Source organism: Antedon bifida, chromosome 2 (genome assembly GCF_963402885.1).
Source record: "Antedon bifida chromosome 2, ecAntBifi1.1, whole genome shotgun sequence".
Lineage (NCBI taxonomy): Eukaryota > Metazoa > Echinodermata > Crinoidea > Comatulida > Antedonidae > Antedon > Antedon bifida.
This window is the reverse complement of record NC_136227.1, coordinates 28,260,724-28,277,207: the sequence shown is the minus strand read 5'-3', so window position 1 is coordinate 28,277,207 and position 16,484 is coordinate 28,260,724. Positions and strand designations below refer to the sequence as shown.

Here is a 16,484-nt window from a genome sequence, read left to right as displayed (position 1 = left end):
ATGATAATGTTTTTATTAAAAACAGTCGTAAAGAGTTCCATCGTGATCATCAATAACATTGTATTCATTTCAATATTATTACATAAATATAGTATGCATCATTAATTTAATATGGTCGGTAAATGAGAAGAAAGAAACAAGCTATAAAAGCAGTACTATTTTCTAGATCATAAACGTTGTATACGGTTTACAAAATTAATTTTTTGATAACAATAGATCGAGCATAATTAAATATCAACTTAGAGTTTTTAATAAAAAATAAATAACTACTAATACATTTTAACGATATGTCATAATATCGTGGAATCGATCATACTTTCACCAAAAACATTATATTGTATTTCTATGCATGTAATTTTAACCTGATTGTAGTCTGTTAACATGTGCAGAGACATATATAGCTAGCAATATACTGTAGTTGTCTCTGGCATGTTATGTTTTATAAAGACAGTGAATAATAGGCCTATACATAAATGTTTTTTTGTCATTTTTCTGGTCAGTCCACCATTCCATTTTTGTCTTTAAAATAGAGTTTGTGAGATAAAGATAATGCGTATGAAACGCCATATATGCCAACATTTCTTCAGTTTTCAGTAAGCGTGTGGACGATACATCCATTTACCTTTAGGCTTACCTTACTAACGCTATTTAAATATTCAAAGGTTACAAATAGTATAATCAAGAAGTGCTGAAATTAAAATAATGAAAAAATGTATTCATTATTTATAATCTTTCTTCGAATGTCACAATGCACTAAAAATGAAAAACAGGAAAACGAACATAATATAATCTCATGTTCGCTTATCTACTCAGAAAACGAGACTAGAGTATAGTAAATTAATTAAATATTAACTGTACAATCAGAATTTAAGATCTACTACTTAGAATAATAAAGTACATCAATAGATCAATTAGAGATATTTTGAATGGTCATTTAAATAATAGAACATAAGGGATGTTATTAATATTTTAAACCTACACGTGATTTGAACGGATGGTACTGAACTTTGTGAACGTTTTTGTTATAAATATTCATGATCATAATACTAATATTTGTATATGAAAGTATAATTGAATAACAGTATAATTTAAGTTTATCTAGTTTACCTTAATCGAAATTATATGAATTTTTAAATTATGAGTTTTACCATGGTTATACATTATTGCAATGTCAAAAGATAAAATAAAAGCTTACAAATGTACATGAAAATTCAAAGCCAATATGCTTTTTTATTAACATGCAGATTAAATAATATATTATATTCTGGTATAATAATGACTCTACTAAATAACTCTGTACTACAACGAGCAGTGTTCACACACGCCGTAAGGAAAACCGCGTAGCTTGTGCCACGTTGTGTAAATGGTCATAAGGAATAATAACATATAGATAATAGATTCTATATTTCTATTGCCGTTTACCGCTCGTCTGTGTAAATTGGCCTGTACGCGGTTGCGCGACGATAGTTAACTCACTTATGTAAACTCCGATTTACGCCCGATATTACTATTACTTACTGTAGACAGAGCTTTAGAGCTGTTCTTGCGCTTTGGACAAAACCGTACACGCGTGTGCCTATTTAAGTGCTTAAGGACATAATCAAATCATAATTGTATAATTATTACAAGCACCATTAATAAATACTTAGATTGATATAATTATCGCTGCAATTGCTTGATTTGTCTTTATCATTTTAAACGCGTAAATCAAGGTCAAAATATTATTTATAAATAAAATACGTAACTGCATAAAACAATACCCGGCACTCCTCAATCGTACGGATGCATAATTAACGGTTCATGCATTGATGAGATACTCGTTTACAATGACTTGTCGATTCACAATATGTTACCATATGGCCGTGAGGTAAGCATACCAGCGTAAACTTGATTCTATTGTGCAAACGCCAACAATTATCGATTTATCTAGGCCTATTTCATTATTACCGGTGTCGACAATTAAACCATATAGCTGTTGTGCATGATGTATGATTTCAATAATGGAACAGATGGGACAGCAACAGTGATTGGTACGTATACTTTTTTAGAATTTTAGAAAGAATTCACTTACACAAACAGTTTAGAATTGTTGTTGTTTACTGTACTCAAGCTGAAAGGAAATATAATTATTCACGAGAACCGGGATCCGGTATTTTCTAAACGGGAACCGCTGTGGAACGTATATAATATAAATAGTGTGTCAAAAATAGATATCAAAACAAAACAATGTCATTTTAGCTGTCAATCGAAGGGAGGGCTACGACCTGGACTCGCTACTGAATACACTTCACATTATGGGGACGAGTAAAAGAATAAAATACCACAAACTGTGTAAAGCTATATGTCTACACTATCAAACTTTATGTGACAACAAAATATGATGCGGCCATATATGGACACGATGACATCATTATTATCACTACCATATTTGGGCACATCACACTTTATTTGTCAAACTAGTTTGATAGTGTAGACAGAGCTTAAGATCAAGATGACAGTAGATGACAACAACGAGTTATATTATTTTCTGTTTGTAGAAACATCCCGAAATTTGTTTTTAATGAAGTAGATGTTTTGTAGGCGTGTGTTGTTGGACGGCAAGTGCTTGAAACTAATGACTATAATAATGGAGAAATAAGTTAGCCTAACTTATTTCTCCATGCTATAATACAAGACTGTAAAGTGGCGTCAGGGATAATTATGTATTTTTATTTGATACATTAAAGTTTATGGGACAGTACTTCAAATCTAACAAAAATTATATTATGAATATCACTCGATCGCATTTTGTCTACTTCAATAGGCATTTTAGATATATAATTGTACATAAATAAACGCTTGGTTTCGTTGTTGTGTTCCATATTGTTCATGCATAAAATAATTCAGGCTTTTATTATTACACCCGTTAAAATAATATGTGTGCTCATCCAAGATAAGCGAAAGTGCTATCTTTGTCTGGATGGCATAGTATTCAATAATTATCAATTGCCTTTTTATTACTCTATAATCTAAATGAGAATCGCTAATAAACACAATGGCGAAATCAAATGTTGATATAAAGTTTGCGGTACACCACGTATCTTAGTTCTGAAAAGAACTGTTGAGTTTCTCGACGTTTCGATCAATATGCTTTGTTCGTCCTCAGGCCTAAGAATTCTTAGTATTATATTAAACAGTTTATTTTCGGTAATTAATAATAATATATAACTATATCAATTCAGGTTGTGAACTCCCATTAAATGTTAAAATTTGGTAGATGATTGTAAAATTATGAGGGTATTGAATAAAGCATCGGTAATATTATGTGTAAGGTGCAACAATACTGATTTAATATGTATTAGAGTATTCAAGCAAAATATATACTTAGTTTTAGGCCTACTGTGGGTAGATAATGATTTTAGAAATTAGATTTCACGGGATATTTTGTCATTATAATATAACATATCGGGAGTTTAATGAGTTTATGACTAAAACGGTCATAATAAAGAGTATACTAACCAGCAAGTAATTGTGTTTTATTATTAGTAATATTTATATTCCAATGATGACACGATATTCTAGTTCAGAAAGCATTAATTTTATACGTGTAGGACCTCATAACACCCTCGTTATCTACATTAATAATGGATGCCATCCTTTAGTAATATTAACTGTAGCTGTATGGCCTATCATTATTGCGTAGCAGCAGCAATAAAAGCATGTACTGTATAATGTAATTTGTAATACAGTCACACAACGTGATAATAATGTCGAATCTAACACTTGGGAATAGACGGTTATACTAACGACTTGTTTACTCTAGTGTAATAACGACGGTTTATTAAAAGCTTTTAAAACAAATGGTGTATTACGTATAACTCTGTTTAAAAGAGCCTATACGTAAAGTACTATAAAATGGCTGCATTGTTCAATGCTCTATATGATATGCAAATCGTAAAGCTTGGTTCCCACTAGAACGTAACGCAAGGCCGTAAACGCAACGCAAGCGTTTTAACCAATGACAAGCGAAGTTATAGACAGTTAGCAATCACAAGCCAATAAGCCATCGCTTGTGATTGGTCAATTCACTTGCGTTGCGTTACGTCCTTGTGTTGCGTCACTAGTGGGAACCACGCTTAAGGGAAACACTATTCTCATCTTTACAGTAACAGTAAGTCTACTAAATACTACGTGCTTAAATGAAGTTGATACCCTCTTGAACCATAGTCAACTTTCTATTGACTATGCTTGAACATAATTATAACAATAAAGTATTGGAGATACGATTCATACCTATAATCTTTGAATGTTATACAATAAAATGTTATTACCAGAACTTTGTCCTTAATTCTTAATATTTTATGTCCATTTGTTTTCAGTTTATAAACAATGTATAACCAGCTTATTTTGTTTTTCAGTGACGTCAACTTTAACGTTGTTATGAAGGTGAATCAAATAAACACGTGGATTTTTTATGACTCTATAGGCTAAACATCTGACGTTTCATCAACTGAATGGATAAATACTGATGTTACTTGAAGAAGTATTTTAACTAAAAATGTCTAGGTTAAAAAGAGTTCTTTCCAATATCAATCGTAAAAAGCTTCTGGATGAAGATGTACTTGAGACACAGCTCGAAAGATGCCTTACCACCTGGGATTTGACGCTACTCGGCATCGGTGCTATGATAGGCTCAGGATTGTTTGTATTAACTGGCGAGGTTGCTGCCAACACAGCTGGGCCATCTGTAAGTCTGTCGTATTTCATTGCCGGAATCGCAGCGCTACTGGCTGCCATATGCTACGCCGAGTTTGGTGCAAGAATTCCAAAAGCGGGATCTGCGTACATATTCGCATATGTAGCAGTGGGAGAGATCTGGGCGTTTTTGGTAGGTTGGAATATTCTCTTGGAGTACGTAGTAGGAGCTGCGGCAACAGCGAAGGCATTCAGTGGATATTTTGATGAATTAACTGGTGGCTACATTAACCAGTTTATAATAGATACACTTCTTGGCGGAGAAGAATGGCAGTCTGATATCTTTTCTGAATTTCCAGACATTATGGCAGCTCTTCTAATTGTAATATTGATTATTCTAGTTTCATCAGGAGCTGCCCTATCCACAAAACTCAACAGCGTAGTTGTTGTAATAAGTCTAGGGCTTGTCGTATTTATGTTCGTAACATCTATGTTTTACGCTGATGTCTCAAACTGGTCTGTAGGAAATGGTTATTTTGCGTACGGATTTACAGGAACCTTATCGGGTGCGGCAACATGTTTTTATGCATACCTTGGGTTTGAAGTCATTGCTGTCTCCGGTGAGGAGGCAAAAACACCAGCTAAAAGTATACCTCTGGCTACGATATACGCGTTTATTGTTTCTGCATCTTGCTACATTCTAGCTTCAATTGGATTGACATTAATGGTTCCTTACATGGATATTGATCCGGACGCCGCCTTCTCTGCTGCGTTTGAATATGTTGGCTTAGACTGGGCAAAATACATCGTTAGTTTAGGAGCTGTACTTGCGATTCTTACCTCTTCGTTTGGAAATATATTTCCTCTACCACGATCACTTTACGCCATTGCAAGTGACGGTCTTCTTTTTAAAGTATTTGCTAAGGTAAATGAACGAACGAAAGTACCAATATTTGGAGTCGTTTTTTTTGGGATAATTTCAATCGTTTTAGCAATATTTTTTGATCTAGATGCTCTTATAGAATTTCTATCTATTGGCACCTTGTGCGGCTTCTCATTTGTCGCCGCGTCTGTAATAATTGTCAGATACTCACCAGAATTGTGCAACATCACAATACGCAACCCAAGAGGCCGCCCTGCCGTCCTTAATAAAAGTTCTAATGGAGAGGTTAGTGACATTTTAGAGGAACCTGAAACTATTTCTAATGAGAAGGAATTATTAACTGGACGATTGAAGGAACGCTTCCAATGTTTTTCCTTTCTTGAGAGTTCAGTGCCCGGCAAAACAGTTGTGTACTGTTTAGCCGTCAGTGTAATTTGTGAATTTATGACAGCAATTGTTCTTGTCTATAAATATGAAGACTTGTTAGCAGGAGAATGGTGGGCTGTGATATATGTCATCATTCTTGGTTCTCTTACGATATTGTCATTTATGGTGATACCAATGCATCACCAAAGTGAGGTTGAACTCGATTTCAAGGTATTGATTCATTTTAGTAACTAACACCAAGTAGATAAAATAACATATCGGGAATAGACTAACTTAACATCGGTGGGGGAACTATTCCAGAAGTGAAATAAGGCAATAAGTACACTTGATGATCCCCTACTCTTTTAATGTTTATACGGGTTACAATGGTAAGTGGACCAACGGCGTTTTTGGATACATACCCGCCATTAAACTTCCCATCAAATATTGTCTTATCGCGTGAGGAAGGGGTCACTATATCTGTCCATTGCAGAAATTCCTTCTGATGTCAGGTGTCAATGTAATGCTAATGGCAGGCCACGATGCCCTCTGACGTCACATCCACCATCAGATAGTACAATATATAATTAATATAATAGTATAATTCAATAATTCATATTTACATAGGGATCATCATTCATTTAACACAATCAAATATTTATTTCTATCCAGGTTCCATTAGTTCCAGTCTTTCCATTTGCAAGTATAACGTTAAACTTGATCCTGATGGCTGAATTGGACACTTATACCTGGATAAGGTTCGTCATCTGGGTTGTTCTTGGTAAGTAGTCAACTTAACAATAAATTCTACTCTAAATTCTAAGGAACGAGCACGGTCAATTACCAATTGCAATGAAGGGAATTAACTTAGGGCCCATTCAGGCTTAGTTATTTACCCGTTGTTAAGTTGGTTTTATTGGCCGATCATCGCTAACTTTGGTGGGTAGGTGTATAGGTCACCAACTTAACCGAATAACTAAGCCTTTATGTGATGAATATTGGAAAAATATTGAAAGATTATGGTGAATATCATGGTAAATATACCAACAGACAAAATATAATTTGTAAGTCGCGAATAATGTAAATTTTGACTAGACCCCTCCACCCAACGCTCACTAAACATGAAATCGTATTTGGCCGGGTCTATTCGTACAATTGAAAGATCTCAAATGTGTGTCTCCTAGACTCCTGGCAGAGTTTATAACTCTTTGATTTCTCTTGTCATTATTAAATAGGTTTAATCATATACGGTTGCTACGGATACAGTCACAGCATTGCCAATCAAGAGGCCATGGGATTTGTACCACTTGTCGACACACACCTACTAAACGACGCGGGACAGACTGAAAACGGTGATGCAACATATGGTGGCACCAATGGCATCAACCAGACGTAGTTATACATTTCTGTGCCTTATAACTGTGTTACAGTGACATAATTAACAATGTCTCAAACGGCGCCCAGTACAAATACATTCAAATGATTCAATTTAAAACCTACTAAATTGATGTAATCTGATGGACTTTTTAATTATTATATATTACTTATGAGATTATATTATGCAATGCTTACAAATACCTTTTCAAATTAATGAATTAATATCTTTTCTAGTATATCAAATATGCCTGTCAAATTTGTATTTGTAACGTACAGTAGCTTTTATTATGGTCAATTTTAATTTAGTATTGGGCCAAGACGATGTCTTATTTATTACGATTAATGAGTAAGTTATACGGTAGTCTACACCTACACCAAATATCAAATGAATGGAAAAAAACAACAACATTGAGGATGAGACGTATAAACTATTCACACTGCCTTATTATATCTTGATTAAATGATCTAACATGTAGTGAAAACATTTCCTCTATTTTCTGTATCACGTGATGGTTTACAATTTATCTTTCGCTTTTTAAGCTTCAATACATAATGACACTGACATTTGTCAATATTATCTGTCACCAGCACCACGTGAATTATGTTATCGGCCTCTCGGTTTATTAAAATGATAATTTATCATACGAATAAAGTTGAAAAAACTTGGAAAATATATGAAAATACAAAACATGTATAACATTTTAGAGTTAGATTGTTAAAATACTTACAATTTCCAAGATCTGTATAATTGTAATTAAAGGTTAACAGTTGGTAGATTGTCAAAATATGAGGGTATTGAATAAAGCATTGACAAAGTGCAAAGTGCAACACTACTGATTTTGTACCGTATGTATATTAATTTGGAGTATTCAAACAAAGTATATACTTGGTGTTAGGCATACTAGTGGGTGGATAATTATTGGGATTATCATCAAGGGATATTTTGGCATATAATATAAAATATCGGGAGTTTAATGAGTTGATGACAAAAACGGTAATAATACATATCCAGCAAGTAATTGTGTTTTATTATTAGTAATATTTATATTGCAATGATGACACGATATTCTAGTTCAGAAAGCATTCATTTTATACGTGTTAGGCCCTCATCTTTGAATTATATAGTAAACTCATACAATAAAATGTTATTACCGGAACTTTATTTTTTTGTCCATTGTTTATCAAACAAATGTATAACCAGCTTATTTTTTTTTCAGTGACCTTAACTTTAACGTAATTATTAAGGTGAATCGAATAATCTATAGGCTAAACATATGGCGTTTCATCAACTGAATAGATATATATATATATATATATATATATATATATATATACGCGTGCGTACAACTGAGGACTAGTGCTGTTCCGCCGTACCACGCCGAGAATGTTAAAGAGTCGCTATCCAATCGAGTTCGAACAATACCATGAAAGCCCCAGTGGTCTAATGGTTAGGACATCTGCATATCAAGCAGGCGGTCCGAGTTCGAGTCTCGGTTGGGGCGACTTTTTCTCATTCTCACAGATTTCCTCATCTTTATCGTTTCAAATTAATTAATTAAATTTCAGTATATCACCGGGCGGTTTAGAATTAATGTTCTTTGCCTGAATTGTTTATATAAACAAATCAGGCACAGAACATTAATTCTAAACCGCCCGGTGATATACTGAAATTTAATTAATTAATTTGAAACGATAAAGATGAGGAAATCTGTGAGAATGAGAAAAAGTCGCCCCAACCGAGACTCGAACTCGGACCGCCTGCTTGATATGCAGATGTCCTAACCATTAGACCACTGGGGCTTTCATGGTATTGTTCGAACTCGATTGGATAACGACTCTTTAACATTCTCGGCGTGGTACGGCGGAACAGCACTAGTCCTCAGTTGTACGCACGCGCACCAGAGATCAAATTGATACGCCCTCATCTTACAGTATTTTTATTCACGAGGCGGGATCTCCGAAGAGATACTTTTATATATATAAACAAATCAGGCACAGAACATTAATTCTAAACCGCCCGGTGATATACTGAAATTTAATTAATTAATTTGAAACGATAAAGATGAGGAAATCTGTGAGAATGAGAAAAAGTCGCCCCAACCGAGACTCGAACTCGGACCGCCTGCTTGATATGCAGATGTCCTAACCATTAGACCACTGGGGCTTTCATGGTATTGTTCGAACTCGATTGGATAACGACTCTTTAACATTCTCGGCGTGGTACGGCGGAACAGCACTAGTCCTCAGTTGTACGCACGCGCACCAGAGATCAAATTGATACGCCCTCATCTTACAGTATTTTTATTCACGAGGCGGGATCTCCGAAGAGATACTTTTATATATATAAACAAATCAGGCACAGAACATTAATTCTAAACCGCCCGGTGATATACTGAAATTTAATTAATTAATTTGAAACGATAAAGATGAGGAAATCTGTGAGAATGAGAAAAAGTCGCCCCAACCGAGACTCGAACTCGGACCGCCTGCTTGATATGCAGATGTCCTAACCATTAGACTACTGGGGCTTTCATGGTATTGTTCGAACTCGATTGGATAACGACTCTTTAACATTCTCGGCGTGGTACGGCGGAACAGCACTAGTCCTCAGTTGTACGCACGCGCACCAGAGATCAAATTGATACGCCCTCATCTTACAGTATTTTTATTCACGAGGCGGGATCTCCGAAGAGATACTTTTATATATATAAACAAATCAGGCACAGAACATTAATTCTAAACCGCCCGGTTTATATATATATATATATATATATATATATATATATATATACACAGTAGGCAAAGAACATTAATTCTAAACCGCCCGGTGATATACTGAAATTTAATTAATTATTTTGAAACGATAAAGATGAGGAAATCTGTGAGAATGAGAAAAAGTCGCCCCAACCGAGTCTCGAACTCACGAGGCGGGATCTCCGAAGAGATACTTTTATATATATAAACACAGTAGGCAAAGAAAGAAAGAATATATATATATATATATATTGATGTTACTTGAAAGAGTATTTTAACGTTAAGATGTCTAGGCTAAAAAGAGCTCTTTCCAATATCAATCGTAAAAAGCTTCTGGATGAAGATGTACTTGAGACACAGCTCGAAAGATGCCTTACCACCTGGGATTTGACGCTACTCGGCATCGGTGCTATGATAGGCTCAGGATTGTTTGTATTAACTGAGGTTGCTGCCAACACAGCTGGGCCATCTGTAAGTCTGTCGTATTTCATTGCCGGAATCGCAGCGCTACTGGCTGCCATTTGCTACGCCGAGTTTGGTGCAAGAATTCCAAAAGCGGGATCTGCGTATATATTCGCATATGTGGCAGTGGGAGAGATCTGGGCTTTTTTGGTAGGTTGGAATATTCTCTTGGAGTACGTAGTAGGAGCTGCGGCAACAGCGAAGGCATTCAGTGGATACTTTGATGAATTAACTGGCGGCTATATTAACCAGTTTATAATAGATACACTTCTTGGTGGAGAGGAATGGCAGTCTGATATCTTTTCTGAATTTCCAGACATTATGGCAGCTCTTCTAATTGTAATATTAATTATCCTAGTTTCATCAGGAGCTGCCCTATCCACAAAACTAAACAGCGTAGTTGTTGTAACAAGTCTAGGGCTTGTCGTATTTATGTTCGTAACATCTATGTTTTACGCTGATGTCTCAAACTGGTCTGTAGGAAATGGTTATTTTGCGTACGGATTTACAGGAACCTTATCGGGTGCGGCAACATGTTTTTATGCGTATCTTGGGTTTGAAGTCATTGCTGTCTCCGGTGAGGAGGCAAAAACACCAGCTAAAAGTATACCTCTGGCTACGATATACTCGTTTACTGTGTCTGCATCTTGCTACATTCTAGCTTCAATTGGATTGACATGAATGGTTCCTTACATGGACATTGATCCGGACGCCGCCTTCTCGGCTGCGTTTGAATATGTTGGCTTAGACTGGGCAAAATACATCGTTAGTATAGGAGCTGTACTTGCGATTCTTACCTCTTCGTTTGGAGTTATATTTCCTCTACCACGATCACTTTACGCCATTGCAAGTGACGGTCTTCTTTTTAAAGTATTTGCTAAAGTAAATGAACGAACGAAAGTACCAATATTTGGAGTCGTTGTTTTTGGGATAATTTCAATCATTCTAGCAATATTTTTTGATCTAGATGCTCTTATAGAATTTCTATCGATTGGCACCTTGTGCGGCTTCTCATTTGTCGCCGCGTCTGTTATAATTGTCAGATACTCACCAGAATTGTGCAACATCACAATACGCAACCCAAGAGGCCGCCCTGCCGTTCCTTATAAAAATTCCAATGGAGAGGTTAGTGACATATTAGAGGAACCTGAAACTATTTCTAGTGAGAAGGAATTATTAACTGGACGATTGAAGGAACGCTTCCAATGTTTTGCCTTTCTTGAGAGTTCAGTTCCCGGTGAAACAGCTGTGTACTGTTTAGCCGTCAGTGTCATTTGTGAATTTATGACAGCAATTTTTCTTGTCTATAAATATGAAGACTTGTTAGCAGGAGAATGGTGGGCTGTGATATATGTTATCATTCTTGGTTCTCTTGCGATATTTTCATTTATGGTGATACCAATGCACCATCAAAGTGAGATTGAACTCGATTTCAAGGTATTGATTCATTTTAACTAACACCAAGTAGTTAAAATAACATATCGGGTATAAGAAGACTAACTTGGCATCGGGGTGGGGTAACTATTCCAGGAGTGAAATAAGACCTCCCCTATTCTTTAATGTCTATATGGGTCACAACGATAAGTAAACATCATCTGAAAAGGAAGGAAGGAAGAGGAAGGGGTCACTGTAATTCTATGGCAGGCCATGATGCCCTCTGACGTCATTACACCATCAGCATAGATATTATAATATATAATTAATAGTATAATTCAAATATTCCTATTGACAAAAGGATCATCCTTCATTTAACACAATAAAATATCTATCTTTCCATCTAGGTTCCATTAGTTCCATTCTTTCCATTTGCAAGTATAACGTTAAACTTGATCCTGATGGTTGAATTGGACAGTTATACCTGGATAAGGTTCGTCATCTGGGTTGTTCTTGGTAAGTAGTCAACTTTGTAAATGCTAAGCAGGAACGAGCACGGTCAATTACAATGAAGGGAATTGAAATTACTTAGGACCCATTCAGACTTAGTTATTTACCCGTTGTTAAGATGGCTTCATGGGCCGATCATCACTACCTTTACCATCACTACAATTAATGTCACTCACTTCTGAGGAGGTCACCGATTTAACCGGCTAATAAATCCTGAATATCGGTATATCTGAAAGAAAGATCATGGTGAATATGGTGAATATACCAACAGAGAAAACAGAATTTGCAAGTCGCGAATAATGTAAACCAAATTTGAACTAGACACCTCCACCTAACCGTCATTTAACATGAAGATGTATGTGGGTCTATTGGTTAAACAATTTAGAGATCTCAAAATGTGTGTCCCAATGCATGTAGAATTACGAAATATAGTTTACGACAAATGAGCGCTGCTTCAAAAACACCTCCACCTAGTTGGTTGTATTTTTGTCTGAGATATTTGTGTGTTTGTCAGTTGGATACTAAAGGACGGATCTTTACCAAATTTAAACCAGATAGACTGTGTGGTCATGAAAGACTTCTTAACATTTTTGGAGGCAATCCAGGATCCCAGTTCTGGACCACTTTTTATTATTTTACTAATTTTAGCCATACGTCAAAACTATAAGACGGATCTTTATCATACGATTCTTGGTCCTTTTTCTCCTCTTGCTCCTGACAGAGTGTATAACTTTCTGATTTCTCTTGTCATTATTAAATAGGTATAATCATATACGGTTGCTACGGATACAGTCGCAGCGTTGCCAATCAAGAGGCCATGGGATTTGTACCACTTGTCGACACACACCTACTAAACGACGCGGGACAGACAGAAAACGGTGATACAACATATGGTGGAACAAATGGCATCAACCAGACGTAGTTATACATTTCTGTGCCTCATATCTGTGTTACAGTGACAACAATGTAGCAGACGGCGCCCAGTACAAATACAATCAAGTGATTCAATTTAAAACCTAATTGATGTAATCTGATGGACTATTATTAGATATTACTTATGAGATTACTATGCGCATGTTTACAAAGACATTTTCATATTAATGAATTAATATCTTTTCTAGTATATAAACGGGTGATTTAATTTATAATTTATTATTATTATAATAAATCAAATTTATATTTGTAAAGTACATCAGCTTTTATTATGTTCAATTTTAATTTAGTATTGGGCCAAGAAGATTTCTTATTTATTACGATTAATGAGTAAGTTATACAGTAGTCTATACCTGTCAAATATCAATAATATCTATTACCACCACGTGAATTATGATCACACGAATAAAGTTGAAAAAGATTTTTTAACAACAAAAACAAGTATAATATTTTAGAGTAAGATTGTTAAAATACTCACAATTTGCAAGATCTGTGTAATGATAATACGTTAAGCTATTGGATTTGAATTTCTTTATGACAAATGCGTGCACGTATATGATTTCTGGCGGCATATTCACGACAGACACTACTTCAGGCAATTATGTAATATTTAAAAAATCAAACTGAGAAATTATCTTAATTTATTTCGTTGCCATTTTGATTAGTAAAACTAATAAGGGTTATTAGAGTTCATCGCGTATGAATGCAATAAGGCTTATTTCTTAGCATCAATCATTATCATGATGCTCTTTGGTGCTGCTAGATTCAAACTTGGCTACCAGATGTCTCTACGTAGACGGTTACCAGAACCAGTACCAGTACCAGTGCTACATTTATCAATACAAATATTGAATATTTTGAAAACTTATTGTGAAAAACACATTATTTAAAGGGTTAAATTGATATTGGTGTTGATTTAACAGTGACCGTCACTGATGTATGTGTTACAAATGGTTACCGTCACTTGACATAAAACAGCCATGCAGTTCTATGTCTCTAGACATGAAAACCGTATCTATTATTTGTGGGATATTTTGTCAGGATTAGTTACCGTTGATAATACTAGTCTACCACGATGAGATAGCATTGGGAAAAGTAGGCCTACGTTTTATTATGTTATGATCGATGAGTTTGCTTAATTAATAGTAATACTTAATTTATTTTAAGTAGTACTATAGGTTATTCATTTCTTAAGGTCTACACTGTCAAGCTATAGTTTGACAAAAAAGTGATGTTCCCAAATATGGTCCCAATGGTAGTAATAATGGCATCATCATGATCATATATGGGCACATCACATTGCGTGATGCTGTTAGCCATCATTGGTAACATATTTTACCAATGATGTTGACACCAGTCTACCACGATGAGGTAGCATCTCCGACTTCAGACTGGAAATTTTGTTTCTTCCCAAGGTATGGCCAAATTCATTTTAAAATATAACAAATTAGGGAAGAAGAATTGTTTTATTCATTAACATTTTTGTGCAATTTTAGATTCAAATTTTTTAATAATAATATTTTATTCAATATACTTTAATTTCTTTATTTGTTTGAAAGTCTTTAGCCTAATATATTATAAGTTACCTTATCAATAAAAACTCTTTAACATTAAATTATTTTGTTATCATCTTTGATCTTATTGTATCTTAACTTATTGTATCTTAACTTATTGTATCTTAACTTATTGTATCTTAACTTATTGTATCTTAACTTATTGTATCTTAACTTATTGTATCTTAACTTATTGTATCTTAACTTATTGTATCTTAACTTATTGTATCTTAACTTATTGTATCTTAACTTATTGTATCTTAACTTATTGTATATTAACTTACTTATTATTGATATCTTATTGTAACTTATTACCTTAACTTATTTATTATCTTATTTATCGTGTCTTTTTGCATCTTATATTTTACCTCATCAACAAGTGATTCCCAACTTATGCCAAGTATCTCACATTCGTCAACTACTATCAAGAATGCTATTGTGGATGGTTTTACCGATGTGTGAGATATTCTATTTGTAATCAAATATTTGACAGATTCTTGTCTCACTGTTTCTATCTTTTCTTTGATAATTTCAGAGCTAGTGTTACTGCTACCAGAATCACAGTAAGCATGTATAAAGTCAAGACAAGTGACATTATTAATCTTAAAGTTTAAACTCTTTAGTATATTGAATTCTATTTGTGAAATTAATGTAGAATCAAAATAGCCAATATCCTGGAGGCACTGACAAGTATAAGATATGATACTCTTAGATTGGTATCGTTCAGCACATTTCATTGCAAGGCAAAATGATGCAATTGCCAACTCTTCTAGATTCCCTAGTCTAACATCTGTGTGATCACACATCAATATACTTTCTACAAGTGTAAGGCTACGATGTACTATATCATAATCGATTATGTATCCATACCGCATGAGCTCTGATCGAATGTAACATAAAAACTCTACCATATTATCTTTGACAGATGGTGATTCAAAACATGCCCACGGATTTATATCAGTGACTTTTTGACGATCAAGTAGTGACTTAAAAAATTCCTTATTGTACTCATAATCATAATTTTCGTTTTGATTATCGCTTTTGTCGCCAGATACTGCGACATCACTATCTTTAATACTATCGCTATCACTACTAATACTGATAATAGGCCTAGTATTACTATCCTTACCCTGTTTACAAGTATCACTAATATTATTATTGTTCATGGTCTCACTGGTAGTAGGAGACATTTCAACGAAATTAAAATCATTATTATTATTATTATTGATAATATGTCGATTTCCATTATTACTGTAATTACTTGAAGTATTTTCTACTTTTACAAGTGTATCTAATTCTTTTAATTCAGAAATATTGCCTACTTTAGTATTTCGTTTGACATAAGGACATCCTCTATATCTAGGCCTCTTGCCACCTTTTATGGAGAAGCTAGTAACGCCATTCTTGGGGGCGTGAAAATCGTTTGATCTCACCGTTACCTGCTGGGCTTCATCTAAAGAAGCATAATATCTTCTTTTAAGTACAAATTTAGCCATACTTAATTGATAGAAGTATAACAACGGTATTTGAAAATTGATGTTTCGTATTTCCGAATTGGTTTTAAAAGGAAGTGCAGTTTTATTTCGTTCGAATGAAGA

The 16,484-nt window shown here is 34.6% G+C and overlaps 3 protein-coding genes across 3 annotated transcripts; all 3 read left to right on the top strand.

Annotated features, from left to right (window-relative positions):
• The first annotated feature begins 1,831 nt into the window (after positions 1 to 1,831).
• On the top strand, positions 1,832 to 8,249 carry LOC144836128 (cationic amino acid transporter 4-like). Its single transcript, XM_078691325.1, has 4 exons — positions 1,832 to 2,030; positions 4,398 to 6,154; positions 6,596 to 6,704; positions 7,159 to 8,249. Exons 2-4 carry the CDS (start codon positions 4,538 to 4,540, stop codon positions 7,317 to 7,319), a joined length of 1,887 nt encoding a protein of 628 aa, XP_078547451.1. The 5' UTR covers positions 1,832 to 2,030; positions 4,398 to 4,537; the 3' UTR covers positions 7,320 to 8,249.
• Positions 8,250 to 10,339: 2,090 nt separating this feature from the next.
• LOC144835581 (cationic amino acid transporter 4-like) lies at positions 10,340 to 11,367 on the top strand. Its single transcript, XM_078690661.1, has one exon. The coding sequence runs from the start codon at positions 10,340 to 10,342 to the stop codon at positions 11,195 to 11,197; it is 858 nt and encodes a 285-aa protein (XP_078546787.1). The 3' UTR covers positions 11,198 to 11,367.
• Positions 11,198 to 13,355, top strand: LOC144835580 (cationic amino acid transporter 4-like). Its single transcript, XM_078690660.1, has 3 exons — positions 11,198 to 11,953; positions 12,298 to 12,406; positions 13,162 to 13,355. The coding sequence occupies exons 1-3, from the start codon at positions 11,198 to 11,200 to the stop codon at positions 13,320 to 13,322; spliced, it is 1,026 nt and encodes a 341-aa protein (XP_078546786.1). The 3' UTR covers positions 13,323 to 13,355.
• The last annotated feature ends 3,129 nt before the right edge of the window (positions 13,356 to 16,484 follow it).